At 48.2% G+C, this 15,352-nt stretch overlaps 1 protein-coding gene and 1 long non-coding RNA gene across 3 annotated transcripts in view; both read right to left on the bottom strand.

Moving 5' to 3' along the window:
• The window catches only part of PARN (poly(A)-specific ribonuclease), a 51,892-nt gene that overhangs the window by 13,814 nt on the left and 22,726 nt on the right, over positions 1 to 15,352 (bottom strand). Inside the window, exons 20-22 of one of the 2 annotated variants that reach the window (XR_014541507.1) lie at positions 15,164 to 15,250; positions 11,454 to 13,436; positions 10,258 to 10,945 (exon numbers count right to left, since the gene is read on the bottom strand). Coding sequence is in view for 1 of the 2 variants with exons in the window: in XM_083585757.1 (XP_083441883.1) it covers positions 13,362 to 13,436; positions 15,164 to 15,250 (162 nt within the window). In the remaining variant the exon portion in view is untranslated. Of the gene's footprint in view, positions 1 to 10,257; positions 10,946 to 11,453; positions 13,437 to 15,163; positions 15,251 to 15,352 lie in introns of those variants that run through there. The other variant, XM_083585757.1, reaches the window with a different exon arrangement.
• LOC310749316 lies at positions 10,258 to 11,234 on the bottom strand. Its single transcript, XR_014541563.1, has 2 exons — positions 10,899 to 11,234; positions 10,258 to 10,728 (listed from the first exon to the last, which is right to left on the bottom strand). It is a non-coding gene; the product is annotated as an uncharacterized lncRNA (long non-coding RNA).

Genomic DNA, 15,352 nt, shown 5'->3' with positions numbered 1-15,352 from the left:
CGTCCTATAGAGCATGCTCCGCTTGCTGCGCTACGGCCCTTCTGCAATACAGTGTCCACTGATCATACAGGCAGAGCTGTCAAATCCTGCTCAGGAAAGTGGCCTCTCAGTAGCCAATTGCCACAGTTTGGACCCCCTCCAGTTCAAGGCAAGCAGCTACGTCCTGCTAGGAATTCCTCGGGCAGAAGATCAAAGGACAAAACACACGGAAAGTGTCACCAAAGCCATTTAAAGTCCCCAGCAGGGCTCTCCTAGCAAAGGATGATCAGCCAAGCCCAGCTCAGGCAGAGGGATCCCAAAGGGATGCAAAAACACAAAGGCCCGCTTTCACCACGGCATGAAGAAGAAGAAGAAGAAGAAGAAGAAGAAGAAGAAGAAGAAGAAGACGAGAACGAGGAGGAAGAGAACGAGGAGGAGGAGGAAGAAGATGAGGAGGAGGAAGAGGAGGAGGAAGAAGAAGAAGAAGAAGAAGAAGAAGAAGAAGAAGAAGAAGAAGAAGAAGGGGAGGAGGAGGAGGAAGAGGAGGAGGAGGAAGAAGAAGAGGAGGAGGAGAAGGAAGAAGAAGAAGAAAAGGAGGAGGAAGAAGAAGAAGAGGAGGAAGAAGAAGAGGAGGAGGCGGAGGAAGAGGAAGAGGAAGAAGAACCCCCCACCAATATGGCTTGCTTGCTCCAGCCACTCTGGGCAGCTTCCTACTCATATAAAAACATAACAGGTATACTAATGCTGCCCCCCCCGAAATGCTGCGGTCCTCAGGCTGAGAAGGGCGCCCTACCCCTGTTTCGAAGTGCACTGCACGTTTTAAAATGCGATCATTGCCTTTTAAATTACGCCTCCCCTGCCCCCCTCCTCGGTGATGCTCTGGAGATGGGACAAGGCAAAAATCTAAGCCAGCTGAGAAGAGGCCGACATTCACGGCCGACACTCTCAAACAGGCCTTTTCCCGTCCTGTTTTTCCAGATGACACCTTGGAGATTAGCTTTTACGATACGTTGTGCATCACTTCCAAGCTACGGCAGTGGCAGAAAATGCACCTCGTTCCCTACGGTGCCCGTGGGACTAACAAAAATAAAAACAAACCGCTCTGAATTATTAACTGAAACACATCAAAACCCAAGATGCAGACAGATAACCGGAGCACAGGAAAATAGCAGATGAGCGAGAGTCTCAGTGCAGGGTATTTGTGAACTACACAAGCCCAAAGGCTGTTCCCCTTCCTTCCTCAAACCCCCTGAATAATAATAATAATAATAATAATAATTATTATTATTATTATTTTTATTTATACCCTGCCCTTCCTGGTTCAAAAACCAGGCTCAGGGCGGCTAACAACAAATTTAAAACACTTAATTGTAAAAGCAGCATAAAATACAGTATGAAAAATATGAATAACAATAAAAATAAAAAATCAATTTAGGGGAAATAAGCATGTTTTCTCCCTTTTCCCAACCTGCTCGAAGGATTTCGCTCCCACCAAAAGCTATTCCTTTTCACACTATCTCGGCTTCGCCTTTAGACAAATGCTCAGCAGTATCCCACGGGAGACATTAAATCACTGCAGAGGGCATTCTGGAACTTCCTTAAAAGACAGCAGCTAAGCCACAGATGTCTTAATGAAAAGTTGCCATTTTCAGCCACCGGGCAAGCCTTGCATTCCAATATTGGGCTGGTTGGAGTGGGCAAGTCAGGCAGGTGGTTAAAACAGGCTCTCCTCATCAGCTCCGATTCTATAGACAATCGTACTGCAGCTTGGAGCACAATTACTCTTGCCTCTATCTCCTTATTTATTTAGCTAGCAAAATTTATAGGCCACTTCGTTAAAAAAACAACCACACACCTCTAAGCGGCTTACATGCGATAATGTAAAACATTCATTAAAACAGCAATAACCACCAACGTTAAAATCAACAAATAAAATGATCAAAATATAGATAAAATCTGTATTGTTAGCCATATCCCGACAACGCTGTACAACTTTATGCTTTTCCCAGGTAAAGGTAAAGGGACCCTTGACCATTTGGTCCAGTCGTGACCGACTCTGGGGTTGCGGCGCTCATCTCGCTTTACTGGCCGAGGGAGCCGGCATACAGCTTCTGGGTCATGTGGCCAGCATGACTAAGCCGCTTCTGGCGAACCAGAGCAGCACATGGAAACGCTGTTTACCTTCCCGCCAGAGTGGTACCTATTTATCTACTTGCACTGGCATGCTTTCGAACTGCTAGGTTGGCAGGAGCAGGGACCGAACAACGGGAGCTCACCCCGTTGTGGGGATTCAAACCGCCGACCTTCTGATCAGCAAGTCCTAGGCTCTGTGGTTTAACCCACAGCGCCACCCGCATCCCAGTGGTGTTCCCAGGTTGGACGTCAAAAGACTCACAACTAAATTCTAGCCTCTAGCTGAGGTTATCTTCCCCCTCCATTAGTTTTTGTCACAGGTCTATCTAAAGTCCATCTTTGTCCTGGGGGAATGAGAGATCTAAGCTTTTAAAAGGCTGCTGTTTTTGGTAGCTAGACCCTACTGTTTTATTACATAGTTTTGGTCGATCCTTACCATTTTAATGTATTTTTTTAAAAAAACAACCCTTCGTGAGTTTCACCTGAAAAGTGGTATGTCAGTATCCTGAACAAATAAACCTAACAGTATACCGTATTGGCCTGAATATAAGCCACACCTTTAAAATTCAAGGGGGGAAAAGACAATACCCAAATATAAGCCACTCCCTTAAAATTAGGTTATGGGCTGAAAATTGCTGTGGTTGGTACAATTGTAACTCCGAGCCGATTTAAGCCTTTGTTCTTGCAAGCCCGTAAAAGCTACCATACAATCTCTAAAATCGCAAATCACTATTCAATTGCTAAAATTCCGTAGGCACTCACACCCGCAAATGGCAAATGAACAGTCTCAAGCTCGCAAATTGGCAACAAAACATATTTTTGTTCCGTTTTACCGTATGTATGTTTCAGCGGTGCTATCGTTAAAGCCAATTTTTGGAAGGTCGCGAATATAAGCCATACTTTAACTTTTCACGGTTGGAATTTGGGGGGAAAGCGCGGCTTATATTCAGGCCAATATATCCCATATTATATACCGGATGTTGCTAAACTACAACTCCCATCAGCCCCATCAAGCATGCCCAGAGGCCAGGGATTATGGGAGTCATAGTTCGGCAGCACCTGAAGAGCCAAAGGTTCCCCATATCTATCAGCTTTGCATGCAGAAGGTCGCAGGTTTAATCCTCAGAATTCTAGGCTTGGCTGGGATAGATTCAATCTCTGAAATCCTAGAGAGGGGCTGCCAGTCAGAGTAGACAATACTGACCTAGATGGGCTCCGTATAGGGCAGCGCTTTCAGTTTTTATGCTGTTCCAGCACCAGAAGGCAAGGGGGAAATGTAGACTCTGGAAAACTGCATCCCTGCATCTGAAATCTGATGGTGTTTTTGGGATGATGCGGAAGACTAATACTTTTAAAGATTATTCAGGTGGCGTTTAACACCACTTGAGGCTGTGTATTGGAAGCGGGTGGGAGGGAGGAGCACATGTCAAATATCACAGCGCAAAGGATTCATGCGTGGCCTTCTAGGCAAGAACTGGAAGGGCACTCTGCCTGCCTGGGGTTTTATATTCTTGAAGGTTTCTCCAGCCCGTTGCAAAAGAATTCAGAGCACGACCTTTGTACGCTGTTAGCGATGGAAATAGAAGCTTGGTGCGTTTTGCGGTGGGGAGGAGTGGAGAGGGGAGATGAAATCCCTGCAGTGAAACAGATAGCTTGAGCCAGCTGGACAGAGAAATCTGCTCAAGGGCTCATTTCTTTTGCAGCCGAATCCTACGAAGGTTTAACTCAGCATTCGGTAAACTGGGCTACCGCGAAGGTGGTCAGGATGGGAGCCCAAACGAGGACCCTGCTGCGAAAGAAATCTGACGGCCTATGCTGAAAGAACCACGTAAGGGGGTGGGGGGAAACAACACAGCTCCATTCCACATTTGCCTCTACAAGAAATCGTGCAGCGCAAAAAGGGGCAGGCTCCATAGCAGTGCGCCACCTGCACTACATGCGTAAAGGGGATGCGAGTGGCGCTGCGGTCTAAACCACTGAGTCTCTTGGGCTTGCTGATCAGAATGTTGGCGGTTCAAATCCCCACGACGCGGTGAGCTCCCGTTGCTCTGTCCCAGCTCCTGCCAACCTAGAAATTTGAAAGCACGCCAGTGCAAGTAGATAAATAGGTACCACAGTGGCGGGGAGGTAAACAGTGTTTCCGTGTGCTCTGGTTTCTGTCACAGTGTTCCGTTGTGCCAGAAACGGTTTAGCCATGCTGGCCACATGACCCGGAAAGCTGTCTGCGGACAAGCGCAGGCTCCCTTGGCCTGAAAGCTAGTTGAGCGCCACAACCCCGTAGTCGCCTTTGACTGGACTTAACCGTCCAGGGGTCCTTTACCAGGGGTCCTGCTTAAAGCAGCGTCATACCACTTCAAACCACCATGATTTCCCACCAGAGAATTCTGGGCACTGTAGTTTTAAGGTGCTAAGACTTGTCAGGAGAGCTACAGTTCCCAGAGTTCCCTGGGAAGAAGGGCTGATTTGTTAAAACCACCATGGAAAACGTAGCTATGAGAGATGAAGAGGGCTCTCCTAAGAATCTCAGCACCCTTAACAGCTCCCAGGATTGTTTGGGGGGACTGTTCAAAGCGGTGTGACACTGCTTTAAGGGTGTCATGCAGACGGGGCCTGGGTCTCTCAGGCTACGAGGCTAGGATCAAGGTACTTGTACAGTTGTACCTTGGTTTTCAAACAGCTTAGTTCCCGAACGTTTTGGCTCCCGAATGCCGCAAACCCAGAAGTGAGTGTTCCAATTTGTGAACCTTTTTGGAAGTCGGCTTCCAATTGGCTGCACGAGCTTCCTGCAGCCAATCGGAAGCCGCGCTTTGGCTTACGAATGTTTTGGAAGTCGAACGGACGTCCGGAACAGATTCCGTTCGACTTCCAAGGTACGACTGTATTAATTTCACGTGGAGGAGGCACACAAAGAAGGGCCTCTGATGATGAGCGCAGAGTCTGGGTCGGTTTATGTCCCGCCAATAAGAACATAAGAATGCTGGATCAGGCCAAGGACTCCTCTAGTCCAGCATCCTGTTCTCACAGTGGCAGACTAGACACCTGTGGGAAGCCCAGAAGACGGACAAGAGCGAACCAGCCCTCTGCTCACCCATGACTCCCAGTAACGGACACTCAGAGGCACACTGGCTGTGACAGAACCTGGGCACCATGCGAGCAAGCCTTGAACCTTGCCAGCTTCCGTTCATTTCAATTGGGGACTGTGCGGGAGAACTTCCTGGAGGGCATGCCCCGGGGAGGGGGATGAAATTAACTGGGCAGCGTTCAAATGGCAGTGATCAGCACCATTCAAGCCCATTAACAAGATGATACAGCCTTAATGCCCAGTTAAGGCGCCCCGATCCCCTTCCCTCTCCTGCCGCTCTGTAAGCTGACGGGGAGGATTAGCAGAAGCGAGCGAGCGAGCGCTCCTTGCAAAAAATAAACCAAAACTCGATACGCTGCACCTGCTCCTGCCCCTGAGGCACTCTCGGCAAGCATGCCGGCCTTCCAGGATCTGCCTCCCTAGAGAGGAACAGGCCTGCAATGCAGCCCATTTGGCAGGGTATTGTGTGTCATGACGGTAGCGCATGGAACCACTTAAAACACACACACACATTCAGGGCTTGCCAGTACAGTAGTGCAATGTAGCGCAGATCTGGGATGGTGGCTTGTCTTGTCAAGGCAAGCCTAAAAAATTGATTCCCGGTATTCCACGGAACAGCTTGCATTGCAATGGTTGTCCAACACGAAAGACCAGCTCTTTTCCACCTGTAACACTGCAATTAACAGAAAACCAACAGCATTTGCCCTCCCATTTGGGGGGGGGGGTGTGTGAGAGAGAGAGTGCACATGCATCTCTCTTGCATAGCGTTTAGAACTTTTCAAAAAACTATTCTGTCCATTGCAAAGCTCTGCTTATCGTCAAGTTTCCCACAGTGTTTTCCCAAGTGACAAAAACTCCCAGGCAGCTAATGGGTGGATGAGCCCCATCTGCCCCTCACTTCCCTCTACGGCACATGCAGAAACTGCTTCCTTGACCATTGGAACCACTATGGGTCTTGTCCGCTCAATCTGCTGGAGCCTGTCTTCGCTTGCAGGGGAAGTCCCTAACACACTGAGGGTTCGAGACCCATCGGCTCCCAAAACCTGGTTCAGCCAGCCAGTCGAAGCCGTTTCCCTGAGTGTAGCCGCTGTCTCATGCTGGCAGCTTCTAGGAGCCACAGGTAGGAGTTGAGAGTAGGGTGGGGACCAAAGGTGGACAAACCACTCCAGAAGGAGCATGATGTGTCCCCTCCAGAGAGACTAAAGGTAAAGGTAAAGGGACCCCTGACCATTAGGTCCAGGAGTGGCCGACTCTGGGGTTGTGGCGCTCATCTCGCTTTACTGGCCGAGGGAGCCGACATACAGCTTCTGGGTCATGTGGCCAGCATGACTAAGCCACTTCTGGAGAACCAGAGCAGCGCACGGAAACGCTGTTTACCTTCCCGTCAGAGCGGTACCTATTTATCTACTTGCACTTTGAGGTGCTTTTGAACTGCTAGGTTGGCAGGAGTTGGGCCTGAGCAACGGGAGCTCACCCTGTCACGGGGATTCAAACCGCCAACCTTCTGATCGGCAAGCCCTAGGTTCTGTGGTTTAACCCACAGCGCCACCCGCGTCCCTGCCAGAGGTACTACCCATCCCCTAACACCCCATACACAAAATCGGACTATTTACCCACTGAGTCCAGTATTGTTTACTGAATACTTTGCCAGAATTCCAAGCAGAGACAAAGACCTTTCCTAACAACCTATCCTTCATTTTCTTTTTTAACTGGAAATACTGATTGAATGAGACCTTCCAGAGGCAAAGCACATGCTCTATGCCTCTGCTCCATGCCGCCCCTTCCTTCGATTCTTGCTTTCAAGCACTGCTTCCTCATCTTTCTGTGCTGATGGGACTTGGCGTCCAAATCATCTGGGAGGGGACCAGGGTGGCGTCGAAGGAGTGATAGGGACGCTGCCCCATGAGGAGCGAAATTGGCAACTCTCTGGGCATCTGGCTCTTCTGCAACAGCTCTTTACGAAACCAGCCACCCTCAGACTTTTGGCACGGCCCCCGGGGCACAACCCCCCGCCACCCGCTGAAGCAACAGGCGCCGGCTTTCAAACCAGGAAGATTTCGCTACCTGGGATGACGGCACAGCCTCTCGTGCCCCGACACGAATTATGAAGGAGCACTTCAAAGCGGGTTCCTGCCGCTCGGAGCCTCGCAGGGAAGTGTCGATTATGGAGCTATTTATTTCACCATGAAAGGGAGATGAAGATCAGCTGGCAGCGGAGTCGCTGCAACCCTCCTCTCATAACTCATGGGAATTACCTGGAAGAACACTTTATATGGCGAATAATTACCTTGATAAGAATCTTTTAACAGATTCCCCCCACCCCCTTTACTGGAAGTAGACTAGAATGCACTGCTACAAAAAAAAAAAAATGATGAATGGAATCTACAGAGAGAGGTGGGAGACTTGACGCCATTCCATGTTCGTCGCTGCACTTGTCTGACTGGTCTGCGGCGATTATCTTGTAACAGGCTTCTGACTGAACGTGATAGTCTGCACTTGAGCGCAAGGGGCCCATGGAAATGGGGGAAACTGGCTACACCCAGCTACCACCAGACTTCTAGCTTGCTAGTACATTGACCCATTACAGCCGTACCTCAGAAGCTCCTGCAGCCAATCGGAAGCTGCGCCGGATGTCTGGAAAGAACGTTCACAAAACTGGAGCACTCACTTCTGGGTTTGCGGCGTTTGGGAGCCAAAACATACAAGTGCCAAGGTGTTCGGCTTCCAAGGTACGACTGTACAGTGGTACCTTGGTTCTCAAACTTAATCCATTTCCAGAAGTCTGTTCCAGAACCAAAGCGTTGTAAAACCAAGGCGTGCTTTCTCATAGCCAGTAATGCAAGATGGATTAATCTGTTCCAGACTTTTAAAATTAAAAACAACCCCTCAAACAGCAATTTAACATGAATTTTACTATCTAACGAGACCATTGGTCCATAAAATGAAAGCAATGATCAAGGTACTGTACTATAAAATAAATAAGTATTGTAGATGATAAAAATTAAAAGTATTTTTTTTTCTTACGCACACTGATGATAGTCATTTTTGGATGGGGGGCTTTTATCCATTTCTGCAGTTACCGAATCATTAGCTGAACTGGGTTCCACACAGCACACAGTCACAAAAACAAGTCACAAAAATGAAATCACAAGCCACAGTCACAAAACGAAGTCACAAGCCATAGTCACATGTCAGTCCCATAAAACGAAGAACAAGTCACAGTAAAAAAAACCGAAAAAGCCACACAAACGAAAATGCAAAAAAACAGCAAAAACAAGAGCTCCAAATATCACCTCTGTGCTGCGTGGGTGCTCGGGACTCAACAGCCGACAGACTCAGCAATAAGCCTCTGATTAGCAGCGGGGGACTCAATTTACAAATGGAACACAGTCAACAGGAAGCGGAACATGTTCCGCTTCCAAGGCAGAGTTCACAAACCGGAACACCTACTTCTGGGTTTGCAGTGTTCTATTTCCAAGTTGTTCATAAACCAAGCTGTTCTAAAACCAAGGTACCACCGTAAAGCATTTACACCTTCAAATATTTCAGGCAGCAGATTTACTAGAATTCCTTCTAAATTTAGATGCAGTCAGTTCAACCACTCAGAGGTTGAAGTGTTCGTTCATGCGATCTTTTCACTTTAGTTTTCATCGGGGGTTACGAGAATGCATACTATAACCTTCTATGAGATCATTTCCTGGTCGATCTTCAGAGGCTGTTCTGAGTGGCCTCACTGAGGAGACCAAATCATTTTTTTACTGAGCAGGTGGGGGAATACCTGAATCAGCCGTTGTGTCCCTGAGTCCTGCTACAATTGCTAGACCTTAGCTCAGGCTTCCTCAACTTCGGCCCTCCAGATGTTTTGAGACTACAATTCCCATCATCCCTGGCCACTGGTCCTGCTAGCTAGGGATCATGGGAGTTGTAGTCCCAAAACATCTGGAGGGCCGAGGTTGAGGAAGCCTGCCTTAGCTTGTTGTTTTTAAAGAATAATTAGCTGGACTGGGGTTGCGATTCTGCATTTTATATTTTGTATTCCGCCCCCCCCCCACACTGGTCAATCGGCCATAATACACACCTGGCTGGCTGCTTCTCAGCTAAAAAGCTCGCCCTCATCAAAACTGAAGGGGGTTTAATAGACAATCCCTGGGAACTCTGGGAATTGTAGTTCTGCAAGAAGAATAAGAGTCTCCTATCTGTGCCCTAAACCAACTACACTGCCCAGGATCCTTTGGGGGAAAGCTTTTAAAGTGGTATGATCCTGCTTTACATGTACAGTGCAGATGGGGCTAGAGAAAAGAACGTGGGCACCCAGAGAGGCAGCCAGCCGCCCCAAAGGCCGCGGATTCTATGGTGCCACTAAGGCAGGGAGCAAAGGACTGGACATTTGTGTTGTGCAGGCCCTGTAGAAATGAGCATGAGCAAGGCACTCTTAGCTAGCAAAGCAGTGCCTGGCCCAACATTACCCACAAGCTATGCCCTCTGCACTGTCAAAAAGGAAATGTGGCCCCATCCAGAACAGGGAGACCATCAAGTCCAGGTTGAGCGGCCCTCCTACCTTCAAATTCTCTGTGTTATAAATAACTACATATGTATTTGGGACGCGGGTGGCGCTGTGGGTTAAACCACAGAGCCTAGGACTTGCCAATCAGAAGGTCGGCGGTTCAAATCCCCACGATGGGGTGAGCTCCCGTTGCTCAGTCCCTGCTCCTGCTAACCCAGCAGTTCGAAAGCACATCAAAGTGCAAGTAGATCAATATGTACTGCTCCGGCGGGAAGGTAAACGGCATTTCTGTGCACTGCTCTGGTTCGCCAGAAGCGGCTTAGTCATGCCGGCCACATGACCCGGAAGCTGTATGCCGGCTCCCTCAGCCAATAAAATGAGATGAGTGCCGCAACCCCAGAATCGGCCACGACTGGACCTAATGGTCAGGGGTCCCTTTACCTTTACATATGTATTTGGACAACAGCAACACTTAAATACCTATATACTAGACAAGCATATATGAAATTGCATCGGTTCGCGTATATTATACCTTTCTTTTCTTTTTCTTTCCATGCACTTTTTATCTTTATTTCATTTTGTTCCAACTGAAACGCTTTCAACAGTAATACTGTAGTAATAATAAAACTCTGCTGTGTTGTCTGGATTGAACTTCCCTTCGTCCATCTCTAGCCTGTCCTCCACTGCCCCCTAGGAACCCATATAGAAGAGAGCTGGGTATCAACAGCACAGAGGGAGCTGCCTTACACTGAGTCCCACCAGCTCATCCGGCTCAGCTCAGTATTGTTGACTCCTGACTCTCAGTGGTTCTCCAGGGGTTCAGGCAGGAGCTTTCCCCTGCAGGGGTTGAATCTGGCTCCTTCTGAAGCATGCAAGGCAGATGCTCTGTCACTGAGCTGTGGGCCTTTGCGGACAACACCTCAAGCCTCAGGATTCCAGACGCAGTTCCACGTGTGCTCGTCGATTGCCTTTTTTCCCTGCCCATCCTCTAGAGGAGCTCAGGGCAGCACGCATGACTCCTCCCCTACCACTACCATGCAACGTAACTTTGCTGAGAGGGAGGCAGCTCCACGACTGAACGAACCCATAAAATCATAGAATCGTAGAGGTGGGAGGGACCCCAAGGGTGATCTAGTCCAATACAGGAATCACAATTAAATAATCTATGACAGATGGCCATCCAACGTCTGCTTGAAAAACCTCCACCGCCTTCTGAGATAGTCCGCTCCACTGTTAAATGGCTCTAGCTATCAGCATCTTAAAAAGCAAAGCAGAGACATCACCTTGCCAACAAAGGTCCGTATAGTTAAAGCCATGGTTTTCCCAGTAGTGATGTATGGAAGTGAGAGCTGGACCATAAAGAAGGCTGATCGCCGAAGAATTGATGCTTTTGAATTATGGTGCTGGAGGAGACTCTTGAGAGTCCCATGGACTGCAAGAAGAGCAAACCTCTCCATTCTTAAGGGAATCAGCCCTGAGTGCTCACTGGAAGGTCAGATCCTGAAGCTGAGGCTCCAATACTTTGGCCACCTCATCAGAAGACTCACTGGAAAAGACCCTGATGTTGGGAAAGATGGAGGGCACAAGGAGAAGGGGACGACAGAGGACGAGATGGTTGGGTAGTGTTCTCGAAGCTGCCAGCATGAGTTTGACCAAACTGTGGGAGGCAGTGGAAGACAGGAGTGCCTGGCGTGCTCTGGTCCAGGGGGTCAAGAAGAGTCGGACACGACTAAACGACTAAACAACAACAACAACAATCAGGAAGTTCTTCCCAAGGTTTAGTCAGAATCTCCTCTTAATTTGGAGCAGCAGAAAACAAGCTTGCTCCATCTTCCACGTGACCCTACTCTTAGTGCAAAGTCGTACCCAACCTGGTGCCCTACTCCCTCCCTAGAGGGACTCCCATCAGTCCCAGCCAGCACAGACAATGATCAGGGACAGTAGGACCACCCAGGCAGAGAAGAGAAACCTTCTCCATCACAATTCAACTCCTTTTTTCCTTCCACTCAGCTGGTGCTTCTTCTCAAAGTCACCAGCCTCTTCTCTTTTCCTCAGCCACCATCTGGCAACCGCTGCAACCTGGCACTTATAAACCTACCAGCGACTGAGAAAATCAGACACAACTGCTTATTAAACAGAACGGTAATATTAAGCAGTTCATTGTCGTCTTTAATCAGGGCTAATCACTGGCTGCTATTATGCTAACAGGCCCTGTTTTAAGGTCTTGCTATTAGCTTCGTAAAATGATGAACAACCTGGGACCAGGTTACCTCTGGGAATGCCTGAATTTCTATACCTCTTCCCAGTCACGTTAAACCTCAGGAGAGACAGTAGTCCAAACTTTTATGTCCACAAAAAGCAGGGCCTTTAGCATGGCGGCCCCTGCCCCTTGGAATGCGCTTCCAGGCAGTATTAGCATTTATACGTCTGCTTAAACACCATCTGTTCTCCCAGATGTTACCTGATGAGCCAGCTGTGTTAGCAAATTAAGCTGATCTACCGATTTGCGACGCCTTTTGCATTCGTTTTTATAAATGTAATTTTACCATTGGATTTTATGCTGATATTTTTTCCTGCAATAAAGGAGGTGCAGGTTCCTGTTCCAACAGGCTTTTTTGGGAATGGGCTGCTTTTTAATGAGAGGGCTGCTGCTATGCTGCTTTTATTGCAATTACTGGTATGGTTTTAATAGATTTTTAGATATGTATATAGATATCAATTTATATCATGCTTAGTTGTTTTTTTAGCTGATCTTATTTTTATCTGTAAGCTGCCTTGGGTCCTGTCAGGGAAAAAGCAGGGTAATAATAATAATAATACCACCAATATTTTTGCAAGTAAGTAAGCGAGGGACGCAGGTGGCGCTGTGGCTTAAACCACAGAGCCCAGGACTTGCCGATCAGAAGGTCGGCGGTTCGAATCCCCGCGATGGGGTGAGCTCCAGTTGTTCGTCCCTGCTCCTGCCAACCTAGCAGTTCGAAAGCATGTCAAAGTGCAAGTAGATAAATAGGTACTGCTCCAGCGGGAAGGTAAACGGCATTTCCGTGTGCTGCGCTGGTTCGCCAGAAGCGGCTTAGTCATGCTGGCCACATGACCCGGAAGCTGCACGCCGGCTCCCTTGGCCAATAAAGCAAGATGAGTGCGCAACCCCAGAGTCGGTCACGACTGGACCTAATGGTTAGGGGTCCCTTTATCTTTAAGTAAGTAAGTAAGCAAGTAAGTAAATAAATAAATATTAGCAGCAAGTGAGCAGGGAGCCCTTCCTTTGGTTATGTGTCCATTTCACCACAAGTCCACAATCTTTAGGCAACTATACAACAGGCATGGAGAAACTGCAGCCTTCCAGGTGTTGTGACTCCTAACTCATGGGGCCGCAATGGCGAAGGTTGATGTTGTCCAACCACATCTGGGGGCTCACAGTTCCCCTCTCCTCGCTATACAAGTCTCTGAGATCAATCCCTCAGAAGAACTAGCAGGAAACAAGAAAACCAACCGAGGTCACAAATAACTCAACAGAAGGCGGCAATCGGCGAGTAAAAACTGGTCTAAAAGGGGCTATAGATACAAGAACCCCTCTCATGTAACCTCCTATCGGTTATGATTCTGCAGAAGTAACGGCGGCCTCTGTGTGTTGGCTTGACAGAAAGGCTCCGTGTAACTTACCAATCTGTACTTGTTCAGGCTGGCTAAGCGACACAAAGGCTGACGTATCATCGATCCAGGAAACCTGAATGTTGCCTGCAAAGAAAAGTGTTTGTGAGATGGAAGGGCACAGACCAGGGTTGCCAGCTGCTGTTGGGACTACAACTCCCATCATCCCTAGCTAGCAGGGCCAGGGGTCAGGAATGATGGGAGTTGTAGTCCAACAACAGGGGGGGGGGGTTAAAGTCTGAGAAACACTGGTATAGCCCATCTTACATTCAGCCATCATCAAGACTGTCAAGAGCGCTATGAAGCAGTGCACTATGGGAAAAGGCAGGCTGGGACAGGAGGGCCTGAGGTCTGATGGTACTGGGAGAAAGCCTTCGCTTCCGAAATCAGAGCAGGTGTGTCTTGACACCTGGCAGATGGGAGGAGCAACGAGACGCAATCATGGGGCAAACATGGTCAAGAAAAGCTGCCTCCTTTTCCACAGAAACAGGTGGCGTGGCCCCTTCTCTGCTGCTGGGTGTGTGCAAATCCCTCCCCAAAATGTCCCATCCGTCAAGATTGTACTCAGTGTCTTTAGCCTACCCAGCACAAAGGATGGAGCCACCGCTGATAGCCGAGGGTATAATCCTGCCTTTATCAGGGCTGGCTAACCTGTGGCCCCCCCTCCAAGGGTCTTTGGACTCCCATCAGCCCTAGACAGCACAGCCAAAAGTCAGGGATGATGGGAGTTGGGAGTATTTTTTTCTCTTAAAGAAATACCCATGTGCTCCGATATTTTATATACTTCCAAAAACACACTAGTCACTTAATGCTCCACCTGGAAGACCTATTGTCTCAGGCAATGATTCTCTCTTGGAACCTTTATGTCAATACATGGAGGACTTTCTGCATCCACTTGCTATCGACACCCCATCCTACATTTTGGATACGAAAACATTCATTGGACATACTGAAAATGTCGCAGTACCACAGGAGACTATGGAATAACATGAACTTATCTCTACTCATAAACTCTTATCTCTAATTCTGTAACTAATTACAGTGGTAGCTCAGGTTACATACGCTTCAGGTTACATACGCTTCAGGTTATAGACTCCGCTAACCCAGAAATAGTGCTTCAGGTTAAGAACTTTGCTTCAGGATGAGAACAGAAATCGTGCTCTGGCGGCGCAGCGGCAGCAGGAGGCCCCATTAGCTAAAGTGGTGCTTCAGGTTAAGAACAGTTTCAGGTTAAGTACGGACCTCCGGAACGAATTAAGTACTTAACCTGAGGTACCACTGTATTGTGTTATACATATCCTTATGAGTTTGAGTTTGTAATCTCTGTCTGAGTTTGTAATCCTTGTCAGAATACATACTTTTGAATGGATTAGTTTTTGTTACAATTGACTATTGATTTGCAAGTAGGGACCACTCCCTCTACTGAAACTTATATTGGCCTGAGTTCTTGGTGTGCTTTTTCCTTGGGAGTCTAGCATCATACGGAGGGCCTTCAGCTATATGCCTGTTCTTTGCCTGTTGCCCTCTCTCCCATGTCTAGTCTGGCAGCCACCAAACCTTTTACTGAATACTTGGTTCCAACAGGGCCAAGCGCAGTACAGAACACTGGAAGGACACCATCCCAGGGTTTCCCGTAGACCAGGGTTTCCTGAACTTGGGTCTCCCAACTGTTTTCGGACTACAATTTCCATCATCCCTGGCCCTGCTAGCTAGGGATAATGGGAGATGTAGTCCCAACAACAGCTGGAGACCGATGTTTGGGAAACCCTGACCCCCAATGGAGTCGCATCCCTACCTTCTCATTTGTTACTTACCAAAAGCACTGAAAAGCTGGTAAAGGTCGCTCGTCTTCCACTCTTTGGGAAACGTAACGTAAAGAACGTGGTCGCGTTTTGGCTGCACTGAAAGTGAAGGGGGGGAAAAGAAGTTTTCAGCTTGCGATTTATTCATTTTTTTAATACAACCTACTGATACTGGGACGCGGGTGGCGCTGTGAGTTAAAC

This window comes from Podarcis filfolensis (assembly GCF_964270895.1).
Source record: "Podarcis filfolensis genome assembly, chromosome: 14".
NCBI classification, from domain to species: domain Eukaryota; kingdom Metazoa; phylum Chordata; class Lepidosauria; order Squamata; family Lacertidae; genus Podarcis; species Podarcis filfolensis.
This window is presented reverse-complemented; position numbering and strand designations above follow the sequence as displayed.